The sequence below is a fragment of the Zophobas morio genome, unplaced genomic scaffold (genome assembly GCF_036711695.1).
Source record: "Zophobas morio isolate AGI-343-1 ecotype UQ-CSIRO unplaced genomic scaffold, CSIRO_AGI_Zmor_V1 ptg000005l, whole genome shotgun sequence".
NCBI classification, from domain to species: domain Eukaryota; kingdom Metazoa; phylum Arthropoda; class Insecta; order Coleoptera; family Tenebrionidae; genus Zophobas; species Zophobas morio.
In genome coordinates, this window is record NW_026972110.1 from 5,173,465 (window position 1) to 5,187,066 (window position 13,602).

General features: G+C 30.8%; 2 protein-coding genes across 2 annotated transcripts; both read left to right on the forward strand.

Annotated features, from left to right (window-relative positions):
- The first annotated feature begins 974 nt into the window (after positions 1 to 974).
- On the forward strand, positions 975 to 4,806 carry LOC135122458 (cell division control protein 42 homolog). Its single transcript, XM_064046639.1, has 5 exons — positions 975 to 1,183; positions 1,237 to 1,349; positions 1,403 to 1,512; positions 1,966 to 2,157; positions 4,215 to 4,806. The coding sequence occupies exons 1-5, from the start codon at positions 1,113 to 1,115 to the stop codon at positions 4,356 to 4,358; spliced, it is 630 nt and encodes a 209-aa protein (XP_063902709.1). The 5' UTR covers positions 975 to 1,112; the 3' UTR covers positions 4,359 to 4,806.
- A 5,183-nt stretch (positions 4,807 to 9,989) lies between these two features.
- LOC135122459 (putative uncharacterized protein DDB_G0286901) lies at positions 9,990 to 12,089 on the forward strand. Its single transcript, XM_064046640.1, has 2 exons — positions 9,990 to 10,961; positions 11,013 to 12,089. Exons 1-2 carry the CDS (start codon positions 10,076 to 10,078, stop codon positions 11,909 to 11,911), a joined length of 1,785 nt encoding a protein of 594 aa, XP_063902710.1. The 5' UTR covers positions 9,990 to 10,075; the 3' UTR covers positions 11,912 to 12,089.
- Positions 12,090 to 13,602: the final 1,513 nt, after the last annotated feature.

The following is a 13,602-nucleotide window of genomic DNA, read 5'->3' on the forward strand; positions in this document are numbered from 1 at the left end:
ATCAAGTAAGATGCTCCGATTGGATACATATCTTTCGCTAAAAATACGGTAAGTATTATCAAAATATAAACGCAAACGTCGTAATTATTTTACTAATCTAATCACTATTGCACGTCATTTACAAGTAACGAAGGACGATGTTTTGTAAAAATATATCTTTGATTAAAACGGATAAGAATAATAAAATTATTGAATTGTTTTGTGCAAGTGAAAAGATTAAAAAGGTTGAAGGTTTATATATACTTAAAAAAATGCATCCTTGTCTTTCACATACTTGGAGATTATATTAAACAGATAATCTTGGAAAATACTGAACTGATTGTGAAATTTTAAGGATGTCGTGTAAATGTAAACGCTAACCAAAATTTGTCTGCTCACTCCCACCAAAAATTTGATGACGTGTTATCTTAGAATTTTGTTAAGTTAATGTTGTTTAAAATAGGCAAAATAATATGCTTTTGTGTCTGTGATTTATTAATTGAACCTTAGGCATGCAGATTTTTAGGAAAAAATGAAAAATTGTAGGTGCTTACAACGAAATTTGACAATTAGTGAACTGATAAACTATGAAACTAATACCTTTGAAATTTTGCATACGACAACGATAACAGCGATCCCTGGTGAAAGTTATTAATTTAGATTTGTTTAGTGTGTTACGTCGTTACGCGTAAGATATACTTTACTTTAACTTTTTTATGTCGAAAAATTTATTTGTATTGTTTGAACACATTTATTTGCCCGAAAAAAGATTTTATAAAAAATTTTGGATCTTTGACTCATAAATCATTAAACAATTGCCAAGGTCATTCATTAACGCCCCAATTTTGAAAAATAAAGACTTTTTGGAATACATTGGCTAAAATACGTACTATACACCCACATCTGCATTTTACGCAAGCGAAATATTTTTTGCTTTTTAATACCATGATAACCAGCATTTGTAGATAAGATAAGCTTGTGTGGTATTCCTACTAAAACGTTTATAACATAAAGTGATATTGTTCTGAGGGTGATCTCATGTAGATAACGGATGCTTTAGTGAAGATAAAGCACCATAATGCAAAACATTACTAAAGCAATTTGGTAAAGTTTTTTGACCGTTGTTTTAAAAAATGAGTGTACTATCTATCAAATGTGTTACAATTGGCGATGGATGTGTGGGCAAAACGACATTGCTTTTGCGGTAAGCGATCAAAAAGTACGTTATTAATTTTTACGATGGTACTGTAATTTCAGACTATCTCAACAGGAATGTGACAACAAGCATGAACCTACTGTATTTGACAATTACCTAGTAAATGCGGAACATAATGGACAATCTTTTGAAATACTACTCATTGATACTGCTGGTATTATATTAAGAAACTTTAAAAGTAGTAGATTTCAAAACTGTTATTTTCAGGGCAAGAAGGATATGAAATGTTAACAAGGTCCTTTTTTGATTCTGCAAATATAATTCTAGTTTGTTTCGATGTAACTAATACTGATTCTTTTTATAATGTTAAAGAGAAGGTAAGTTTAAACAAAATTCGATGAACTTGAGTAATTTTAATTATCATTTACGTAACAGTCAGTTTTCATCTGATGTTTTAATTTAGTGTTATGAAGAATTATCTTGAACTATTTTGTGCTATAAAAGTTAATAAAGCATTATTTTTATGTTTCCTTCTTCTTTTAATAGTTTTTTTTTTTGTCAAAAATGTATTACATATTCCACAAAGATTTTGTTTGTGTTACAAGTTACCTACTACTATGAATTTATTATTATTATTATTATTATTATTATTATTATTATTAAATTCTGCGGGCGGGCAGAGACCGAAGTCTGTTATGCCCGCGCTCGTGAGTAGTGAACTTTTGCAATAATTTCTGATTTTAAAAAATATTTCCAATAGCACGTCTTTATTTTCCTATTTTTTATATGTCTGTATATGTACTGCTATTTTAATGAAGATATTTTTCTAGTGGTTGCGGGAAATTGAAGTATGTCCAAGCGCAGTAAAAATTCTAGTAGGAACAAAGAGTGATCTACGCAATGACCCAGAAACTATAGACAAATTAAACGCTAACAGTAAACTTTTCGTTACAAAGACCGTTGCAAAAAATTTTGCTAAAGTCCATAATATGAAGTATGTAGAATGCTCAGCTCTGACGCAGGTAAGTTACATATTCTGTTTATGAATGAATTATTGGAAATGTTTCTCAAGCGTGGTGGTATAAATTATTATAAAACATTAGTAGTGATGCTTCTTAAAACAAATGAGAAGTTTCATTTTTCGGAAGTGAAACTGCGTATGTTTGTTAGCCAGGTAACAGGTAACATTATAACATTATCAGTTTTCATGAAATCATTTGATTTGGTTTGATTTATTCTGGAGCTTACAGTTCAACTTTTATTCAGCCAATTAAATTAATAAGTTAATTGTAATAAAGTAATCTGAAAATTACAGTTTTCCCCAACTACTTAAATAACAAATAATAATTTCTCAGATGTCATAAAATGCACCTATTGCTGACTCATATTATCAATTTAAAGGTTAAAAATTATTTAGGTACATACAGTTGATAAAAACTACTACATTTAAGATCTTTCCTAAAGTAGCACTTGATGTCTGCTATAAGTTTTTTTTATCGAATTCTATTTCATGAGCATTGAACTATAACTCTGTAATTAAGAATTGAAAACGATCTGCCGTATGTTGTCATGAGATTGGATACAAACAGATTAATAATAATTATCGGGATCTGAAAGTTGTAACTTATACTAGGGAGGTTATTCAGTTCTTTTTTATTATTGCCTTTATGGATAGGTACGTGTAAAAATCTATGTTACAATTATACACCAAAATTAACATGAACGTCTACTTACTAATAACTTGTATGTTTTTTTTTGTGTATTGTGAAATTATTCAAATATTAGTATGTACTATTTTGCCCTATATGAGCTTGCTCGTTGGGCTGTAATAAATTATTATTATTATTATTTAAGAATAAAAAAGTTACAGAGGTTCTATCAAAAAAAAGAAACACCCTGTATATTTTTCTTATTTTTGTCGAGGTACTCTACGATATTTTTATTATAAATTATCTAATTCTTTGAAATCCTAATAATGTTAAAACCTTGAATTAAGACCTCCGAAAACGGCAGATGTCACAAATTATTATTATTAACTTGATTACAATTTCTGATTACAGTTGGAGACGAATATTTTTAGATATCGTTTTTGTTCGGCATTTTAAGCGGAAATTAATTTAGATAGAAATAAATTTTGAAGAGGCTGCTAAAACTCAACTAATAAGGCAGATGTTATATGCTACAAAAGATACATATGAAGGATTTTTGTTATAATGGCCATTTTAGGAAAAAAATTGCAGACGTTGCAAAAAGAGACTTATTAGAAAGATCATTTTTGTGTTTATGCAATATATACGTACTGTTTGTTAAATTTGGTTTCAATGTGTCATTTATCCAAATGGTAACATAAATTTAAAAAAATCGTATGATAACAAGTGTAGTGCTTTTAATATTCATTTTTTTTTTTCAAAAATTTCCATATACAAACTGCAGTACTTTTCGTAAGCTTATGTATAGGAATTTATCTAGTCAAGCTCTATTAAATACTTTATTAAAAAGGACAAAGATTCCATTATTTAAAAAAATGTTGTTAACAGATGCTAGTGGCATACCAAACAAAATTCAGCCGAGTGATATTTTTTTAAAGATCTGTTTATTTTAGCTTCTATTTTGTGTGTACTATTACGTAGATTTTAAATTTACATTGTAGTTGTATGGCTATGTTAATAGTATAAGTAAACGAAAAATATTTTTTCATAGTTTCTCTTTCACACAAACTTGTATGCCAGTTAAAACTTTAATATATTTATAATAGTAATCAAGCTTATAAGCAAAATGGCTGCTCTTATTTAATTAACAAAAAATTGCTTTTATCTCCAAGAAAGTTGGAAGTACCTACGCTCAGGTGATGATATGATTTAGTTGATATTTTTCATTCGTCTTTTATTAATCCATTTATTTCTTATACGACTAGTAGCTTTTGAAGTAGGTACTGTACAGGTTGCGTGTGATGGAGCGTCCATTGTTAAAAAAAATACTGTGACCGAAAGTTGAGACAGAAATTTCAACTTTACGCCACAAAAATACCAATTCAAATTTACTTCTTTCGTATTAAATTTTGTAATTTTTATTTTGACAGGAGAATGTTCAAGAGGTGTTAAAAGCAATAATGGAAGCGCCAAGAACGAAAGGCACAGAAAACGGCTTATCGAATCCGTGTTGTTGTGTTCATCCTGTTCTACAACTTGCAAAAAGGGTACTGTGTTGTAAAAATAATTACTAGGGAACAATTTAAAATCTTTACAATACATCTCATGTTTGGTTAAAGAAAATATGATTATTTTTACATTACCTAGCTAAAAGTAGAGATACAGATTTCTAACCTGTATGATTGGAGATTTACGAAAAAGTGTTTGTTTAGCAACAAAGTTTTTACTCGTTGTTTTGTTGGTTTTTCGAACTGGCTAGGAAATTAGAAAACTTACTAACAAATTTTAATTTGAATATACGTAACAATATTCCGTAAGTTTCTGAATTAGCAAGTAGGTAAGTTTTAGCAAATCAATCATTTCATTTGTTAGTCCAATGCAGACAATTCAGAATCTTACCGGAGAAGCTTTATGTGTTCACTCAGTAGAAAGAATAGTATTATTTATTGTTAATCAGATTTGTTAACCATTTAATTGTGATATTACTTATAATAATAAAAGATGTTTATATTCTGCGTATTATATACAGCATTTATTATTTCCCTAGATATAAGGTTCTGTAACATAATTTCTCACTCACCTTTTATAAACAATATCATCAAAGTTAAAGTTCAGATATTGTAATAACATGAAGCAGAATCTTTTATGTGATTTTGCTTTGTCATATGATTAAATTGTACAGCGCGTCTCAGTGCGATTTTAGCTTGAGGAAGGTGGAAGGAGGTTGGTGTAGTATGTACTAAAATAATCAGTTGGCGTCTACCACTAGTAGTTTCGTTGTTAATAAGTGCATGGGAAAGAATACCTATAGAATTTCTAATTAAAAAAAAATATATATTTTATTCGAATTAACGAATTACGTATATTATTGTGATTTCAAGGAAGCAGAGGAGAGTAGGGAAAGGCGAGATAGGGGGACACAACCAGCACAAACAGACTAACGATGGGTTAAAATGTATATTGAATCTGTTATTCCCGTTTTTGTATATTTATATTGTACATTATTTAACCGATAAATCTTCGATCTTGACAGATTTTTCTCTGGGCTGAAATTGAAAAAACTTCTCACGTTCTCGAGCTTTCCTCTGGGCTGAAATTTAAAAAAAATCTCATGTTCTCGAATTCAAATAATTCGGTGGCGTTTGTCAGAACAGCTTAATTTTAAATAGGTTAAATTGGAGTAAGATAGGTCACACTAAGTTCCTTGAGGTGGGGAAAAATTAGAAAATAACAGCAGATAGAAAAGCTTTTTCAACGTTTTATCACATGTCATTAGTTCTGTCAATGCATGTACATGTACATGTATTTTTGAAATACGATAATTTTCAAATTATAGGTAGTGTTTAAAGAAGTCATATTGTTAATCTATTAAATCAGCGACTACTTTACAAAACAGTCAAATAAATAATTAATCCAAATACGATCAGATGCATATCCATCTACCGTAATAAAAAATTGGTTATTTCTACAGAACTTTCCTCGCTACTGAAGTACAGTAGAACAAATACAGCTTTTTTGAAAAATTATAAAATTTGATTTTGCGAATTTTTTTATGATAACATTTGTAAGTCAAAATAAAGATATGTAGGTATGTAATGTCAAAAATAAAGGTATGTTTGTGATGACGTCATCAACATTTTTGCAAGGACACGCACGTAATACTAATAATAACAGTAATCCATTTCTAAATTTTCTGGAAAATGGAGTGAGTCATTTTTTATTTAATAAATAAAATAAATTGCTTCATTCATTAATTTTATTGAGTCACCCTAAGTAAGTACCTACGTAATTTTAGAAACTATCAGTGTATTGATAAACTACACGTATAAAGTCATAATATTTTGCATATTTTAGAAAGGATTCAAAAACGATAAATTTTGATTTACCATGACTACGATAACACATTAAAACGTTTGCAAAATTTCAGAGCATTCGATTTTGCAGTTTCAAAGTTAAATTGCAACATGTTGGATTCGGGCACGGATTCATACATTACAAGTGAACGAGTATCTTCTTTTATAAAATAAAAACTTATTTTCGTAAACTTTGGAGAGGAGGTAGGGGACGATTCGCCAAATTTTGGTTAGCGTTTTACTGTCTACATGATATTCTTAATATACATAAAAAATTTGACAACAATCAGTTCAGTAGTTTAGACAGAAAGACAAACAGTCAGACGGAAACGGGAGATCACTTTTTCGTACTATAGGGATCATGGAACGTCGAGAAAACATGAAACTATCAAGTCGCTTAGCTTACGCTCAGGAAGTAAAAAACAAGAGCATTTAACTAAAATTATAGTTATCACATATAATATAGGTAATCATGAATACCTTTGTGAGTTATTTTTATATAATTATTGACATTTAGGTCATTTTATCTAAATACATAGATGTTCATAAGATCTGCAATAACAATACGAGAACAAAATTTTACAAAAAGTATCAGAAGTCAATTTAATTTTTTCACACCGTATATTCTGTTGTTTTAAGGAAATTGCAGGTTTTTTTATAACATTTATATTCTTAAAGACGGGATGCAAATTATTGTTGTTTTTTAATTAATTTTATTATTGTGTCGAACAAGTTTGGTCGAAATTGATTTAAATATAATTCCCCTCACTCCTGAAGTAACACTTACCAAAGCACCAACAATGTATGAGATGCAGTCGTCAACTTTCTAGATTGAATGAATAAATAAGTTTTAAATTCTTATAGATAATGAAATGGGTCTTTGAATGATTACTCTTAATCATCTTAATCTTTTTTCTTCTATTGTAATATATTTTCGAAGTCTTACAATTTGCAAGATGAAGGTGTAAACTGTAAAAGCGTCGAAATTCGCAATAAATAAAGAGTATTTGACACTAGCGCTACTCAAGGTTCAAAACACTAACCGTTCACTAAATTTTAAATACGGTTCTGTAATTATAAATTTAATATTAGCGTCTTGCCACAACTTAGAAAAAGTTTATTTTTACGTAGGTTCTTGGATAAATAAAATTTCAATTTACTAATTTAATTTTTTTAAGCATAACGGTACGGTAAAAATGTAAATACATTATTAAAGCATAGATCTTTATCTGTGCTCCTTTGACCTTATTACAACTTTCAAACGAATTTTGAGAAGACGTCATCTAATTCTTCAAGACAAATTCATGTAATTTGGGTCTAATAGTTTTGGAGATTGTCTGCTTAATACAATATAATCGCTAATAAATAAACAGACTCTGCAGACAGAATGGAAATGGGAGACCGATATTTTCGTTTCGTACAAGATTTAAATATGATGTTGGCATTGCGGTGATTTGTCTGTAACTATCAAATCGAACAAGGAACACATTGGTGTAACATCATTATTTTAAAAATAAATTTCTTGACCTAGTAGAGTAGTTTTCTTTATCATATGGTACATGTTTAATTTTTACTTAGTTATGATTCTATACGTTGCTACTACCCTGGTTTTGAAAAAAAAATGGTAAACCATTTTACGATATATCGCAAAAATTGCTTAAGAGACAATTGAAATTTACGAGATGAGCGAAATTATTGTAATACACTGCCAGACAAAGAAACCCGGACACTTGAATTTTTTGTGATTACCTGCGATCGGTTGAACTTTTGTAAACAATATTTCAAAAAGCAAAACATTAATATACTCATCAACCGAAAACATAACCTTGTTTTAAAACATGTGAAAACAGAAGAAAAGTAAAAACAGGTATAATACTAAACATTATTCTAAAGTTACAAAATATTCAAGTGTGCGGGTTTTTTGTCAGTGTATATATAGATTAATTAAGTTATTTGCGTTATGAGTAGAATAATAGTACATTTTACACGTATTTCATAAGGCGATTATTGTGGCACGTATGAGTTTTGACCACGACAAGCGCAGCGAGGAGTGGCCAAATAGAATGAGTCCCACAAGTCCTGTTACGAAAAAAGTGTAATATACTAAGTATTGTGAAATACATTTGCGTTTCATAATGAAAATATTATTGACGCAAAGTAGAAAAAGAAAACTGTTAGTATAACTTGCAAGTGTCAAGTTTTCTCATAAGGAGAGTCTAGGCCATTTGTGCCACCACATAAGTGTCGTAGATAATAAAATAATACATTAGACCTCCCGTAACGTCCAACATTTTATCTAATAAGACTGCAGGATTAGTTTAAAATCGATTAAATAAATGTATGCATTTTTATATGTAGCAAAAAATGTATGCGGTAATCTAATTTACATAATTCATTTGAGTGTGGTAAGTTAAATGGGTTCGGTAATCTAACGGATGTATTGTGGAACTTCGATGACGACAATTTTACACATTTTTTTCATCCATCTAAAGAAGTATTGTAATAAGTACTTAGTATCGTTCTAACGAATGTTTAATTTTGTGTGTTTTCCAGGAGTTACGTAGAGAACACGAAAATGTAGGTTTTCTACGACCGTCTGAAACTTACCGTATCTTATTAGTTATTGTTATTAGATAGAAAATTAGTTAAAAAATACCCATTTCAATAAACTGCTAAACTACGTGGTATTTTTTACACTTGAATAACATCTTTTTATTTTTAAAATTCCGTACATAAAGTTTTCAAAAGAAATTAACGTATATTCGATTTTTTAAATCCATTATGACAAATATGACACAACATTTATATTAAAAAAAGTACTATCAAAATGCATGAAATAATAATTTCGTCTTTAAGGACGAGGAGCGTTAACGACAACTAAGTTTGATGATTGTTACGAGTCTATGTTTTAAAACCATACGATATTTACGTTCTACGAATTCTTTCGAAACTGAATCGGTTGTTCTAAAAAGTAAATTGTTAGTTTCAACTGGTAGTTTCTATTGTTATTCTAGGTCAAGCATAAGCTAGTCTGTGTTACCGTGTAAGTTGTACACAATTATCGATTAAAATTTTGGGTCAAGATGCAAATTTTATTCCAAATTCTCTTCTCAGAATCAATACAAATAGTTTTTGCAATTAGTATTAAATATTTAATGTATTCACAGTGACGTGTTTATTTCCATGTAAAATTATTACGCTCCAATAGAATTTTTCAGAATACTATTTATCCTGTAGGATAATGAGTAGGTAACATGCACTTAACACACACGTAATAACACTGCGGTGTAAACAAAGACGAGACATGTGCATGTCCTATTTGAACATTGATGAACGTTAATTATAACCTTATTGGCATGTAGGTAATCTGAGCATTCACAATTAAAATAAACGTTTGCATCGATCTGGTATGTAAGGTCTATTTTGACTATTTAAATACGCATAATAAATTTAAACATTCAGCCACATTTAGCTGTCTGCCTTTTCCACGAATGCAACATTAAAACATTTTGCTTCTTTTTATTGGTCATTCGATGTCCATAAGATAAAAAATACCTGCTTGCTTAATGTTTTTTTTTTGGGAGGTGTCAACCAACTTGGAATCTTATCGTTGGCTGGTCTGCTGGAAACCGCTTAATTACCGGAATGTGGAAATAATATTGACCTTTTACAAAACAGTTGTAAATTTCAATAACTGTGCGCCTGTAATTAATTAACCAAATTTCTTTTAATCTCCAGAGGTAACGGTCCAGAGGCCTTGACCCTCGATTGCAGTTCTTGGAGATGTTGCCACAAGAATATCTCCTCTTGATCTCGAGACCGGTTAAAACAGACAGCATTCCGCTCGTTTATAATATGGGAAAAACTTACGGATAAACAAGAACTAGATATAAAATCCAACCAAAGAGTTCATCAACTTCAGTCAAACGTTGACCATCATGTCGTTAAGGTGGTTTGTGACCGTCTGCTTATTTTTTACTGCACAGTCCGCAGTAGTAAAAAGCAGAAATATACCCGTTGAAGTAGTATACGACGGGGGTGATCCACTTTATTACGGGAACAGAAATTTAGACGCAAAAATACAATTATCTGCTGATGAATTGTTGAAATTAAAACTGAGTGATGATATTATCAATGAAGGACAAGAAGATGTTGTTGAAGCGGAAGTCGCTGAAGTGATCCCCGAAGTCCAAGGCAATCCCTATGGGGTGAGAAATTTAGATGCAAAAGTTCAGCTTTCGCCAGAAGAACTTGGACAAGCGGTTAAGTTTTTACCAAACACTGTTGAAAATGAAGACGTTGACCAGGAGATAAAATCAAATCTGAATGAAAATACCGAACAGCCAGTTAAATCACAGCAAAATACCGAACAACAAGCTAACCCACAACAAAATAACAAAGAAGTTGCTAAACCAGTAGAAAATAATGCATTTGCAATGTTACAGCAAGCTGAAAATATAGCATATTTTGGCATAAATTCGATCAGAAATAATATTGAAAAGGCATCGGAAAATCTCGCTAATGCAAAACCGAGTGCAGAAACATGGGAAAAATTAAATCAGACTTTAGAAAAATTCTTCAAAGATCAATACAGAAGTGTTAATCTAAAAGATGATGCTGCTGGAACAAATGAGAATACTAACGTTAATAATAATGAAAATAATGTAAGCAATCAAAATCAATTTTTTGAAAATTTTGTACAAAATTTTCAAACAACCGTGACTAATTTTTTCAACAATTTCCAACAAAACAACAATCAAAAACCGCCTGGATCGGAAGATGAACAGCAAAATCAGCAAAACGTGTTCCAAAACTTCTTCAATGGTTTGTTTATTATCATTTTCATTCTTTGTGATTAAGTCTTATTTGTTTCAGGAATTGGTGCCATTGTAACTAGTATGAACAACTTAAATGGCCAAAATGGTCAGAATACTACCAGTGGACAAGAAGACACCGGAGTGGCCCAAGGAGGTGGTTCAAATTTCTTCATTGATGTCTTTAATTCAATTCAAAATTTCGTCGCCGGTCAATCGAATCAAGGTAACAACCCGTCACAGTCCGCTAATGCCAATCAAAGTGACACAGGAGTTCAGCCTCCTTCGAACCAAGGTCCGGGGGGATTTTTCCAAGGCGCGATTAACCAATTTCAAGGAATTATTAGCAACTTCCAGCAAACAACAAGCACCAAAGCACCAGTCCAAGGTGATGAGGGCACTGGTCCTTCTTCAACAACTCAATCTTCAATTTTCGGAGGTATCAACCAAATCTTTCAAGGAGGAAGCGGTGGATCGAATCCTTTCGTAAGTGGCGTGCAGAATGTTGGTAATCAGTTCGGCCAGGCTCTCGGAGGCCAGAATGGTTCAAATCCGTTTGTGTCTGGTCTTCAAAATGCAACTAGTCAGTTTGGCCAACTAGGAGGTCAAAATGGTTCTAATCCGTTTGTGACTGGTCTTCAGAATGCAGGAAATCAAATTGGTCAACTGGGAGGTCAAAATAGTTCGAATCCGTTTGTTAGTGGTCTTCAGAATGCAGGAAATCAAATTGGTCAGTTAGGAGGTCAAGGCAGTGGTGGGCAAGGAGGTTCAAATCCGCTGGTAGAGAATATACAGAATTTCGGAAATCAAATTGGCCAGTTTGGAGGTGGAGGGTCCACTGCTGCCGCTGCAAGTACTGAGAAGAGTAAAATTAGCAATGAAAATGATGAACAGGTTAATCCTTTACCTACAATAGCGTCAACGGAGAATTTGAAAGAAGAGATGAAAACTGAAAAGTAGGATAATTAGAAATGAAAAAAAATAACAAATTTTATTGTTAGAATAAATTTTAAGCGGCGCAATGCGGACGCAATGTATTTATTTTTATTTATTGAACACATTTCTTCTTTTTGTATAATGACTGTCGGTATTTTATTATAAATTGTATATCTAATACACAAATAAATAAATAATAATATTTCTTATACATTTTGTATAAACAATAAAACTAAGTTCTGTTAGGAATATATTGGAGGTATAAACAATTTAATAAACAAGCAGTGCTTTTAACAAACTAACTTCGACACAGCCTTGTGTTCTTAAAGCTTTACAGTTTGTATGATAAAAACGCAGGATTTTCGTTTTTGAGCTAGTAGTTACCTTGCTGATTAATATGAAGTTATAGGCGTCTTTAACATAATATGAAGATGATAAAATACGTACCATAATGTGTTGCTTTACTTGTTTTATGATAAAATTGCTCTAAAAAATGAATTTTGTACAATCCATTTTACATTTTGTCAGAAATTACATAATAGAGACAAAATAACATTTAAATTATATTCATGTCAAAAATGGAAAATGTTTTGGACAACGTACACATTCAGAACTTTGTAAATGTTGTTTTGATTTGAGTAAAAAATGGCGATCCCATATTTCTGGTTGCATAATTTGAAAAGAGTGTACAAATATGTATATACATGCATACGGTACCACAGTACACAACATATGTACTAAAAGTCTTAGGATGTAGATTGAGAGCTGATAGGGCTGATAGCTTACAGATGCAGTTACAGCCATTTGGAGCGAAATGAGATAATGTTTTAATCTTTTGCAGTTAAATTGTTTAAAAATTTTAAAAAGTATATTACTGTACACAGTGCGAGTGGTACCTATAGGGCACGACGAGTCAAACAAAGTGTAATTTTTAATATACTACCAGACGTTAATAAATGATTTACGTCTAAAAAGTCTTGAACACGACTTGACCAAAAAATTTGCCGCTCCCGAAAAATACAGTTTTTTCGCGACAGAAATTGAGTATTGCCCTTATTCTATATCATTTTCTTCGCTAGAGGGAAAATAGGCTTTGATCATAAAATATTTATCTTTTTCAAGACTCTATTTTTCCGTATCCTTTGTTATAAAGAAATAAACGCTAAAATTTGTTTCAAAATTTGACAACTAATTGACACACTAATAATTAATTTAGCAAAAAGTCAAATGAAGCGGCACATTAATAAATGAGTTTTATAGTCCACTAGATGTAAATAATTTATTAAGGCTGTATAATTTTTAGTACTTTGAATGTTAATTTATTAAAAAAAATCTGGCCACGATTATTATTTTGGGTTTTTTACACATAATCTAGCTAGGTGACAACGCTGTCATAAGATATTCGATTTTTGTCTGAAATTCATTCTCAAGTACTCAAAAATTAAATATGAAATTATTTCAAAACGAACTGGGTCTACTTTGGTAGATCATTTGGTATCGAAATTCGCTTGTGTGTGGGATACATCTTGTCGTATTACGTTAGGAATAGGTGTGAATTTGAACAGTAAAATAAAAAAGTCGACAAAATTGCTTTGTTACGTAGCATAATTTCCCTCGCGTGCAATTCTTCTTAGACTATATTTTTCGGTACAAGATATTTATAACTTTAATTATAATAACATGCTACAAAATTGTTGGTGACGGTAAATCTATGA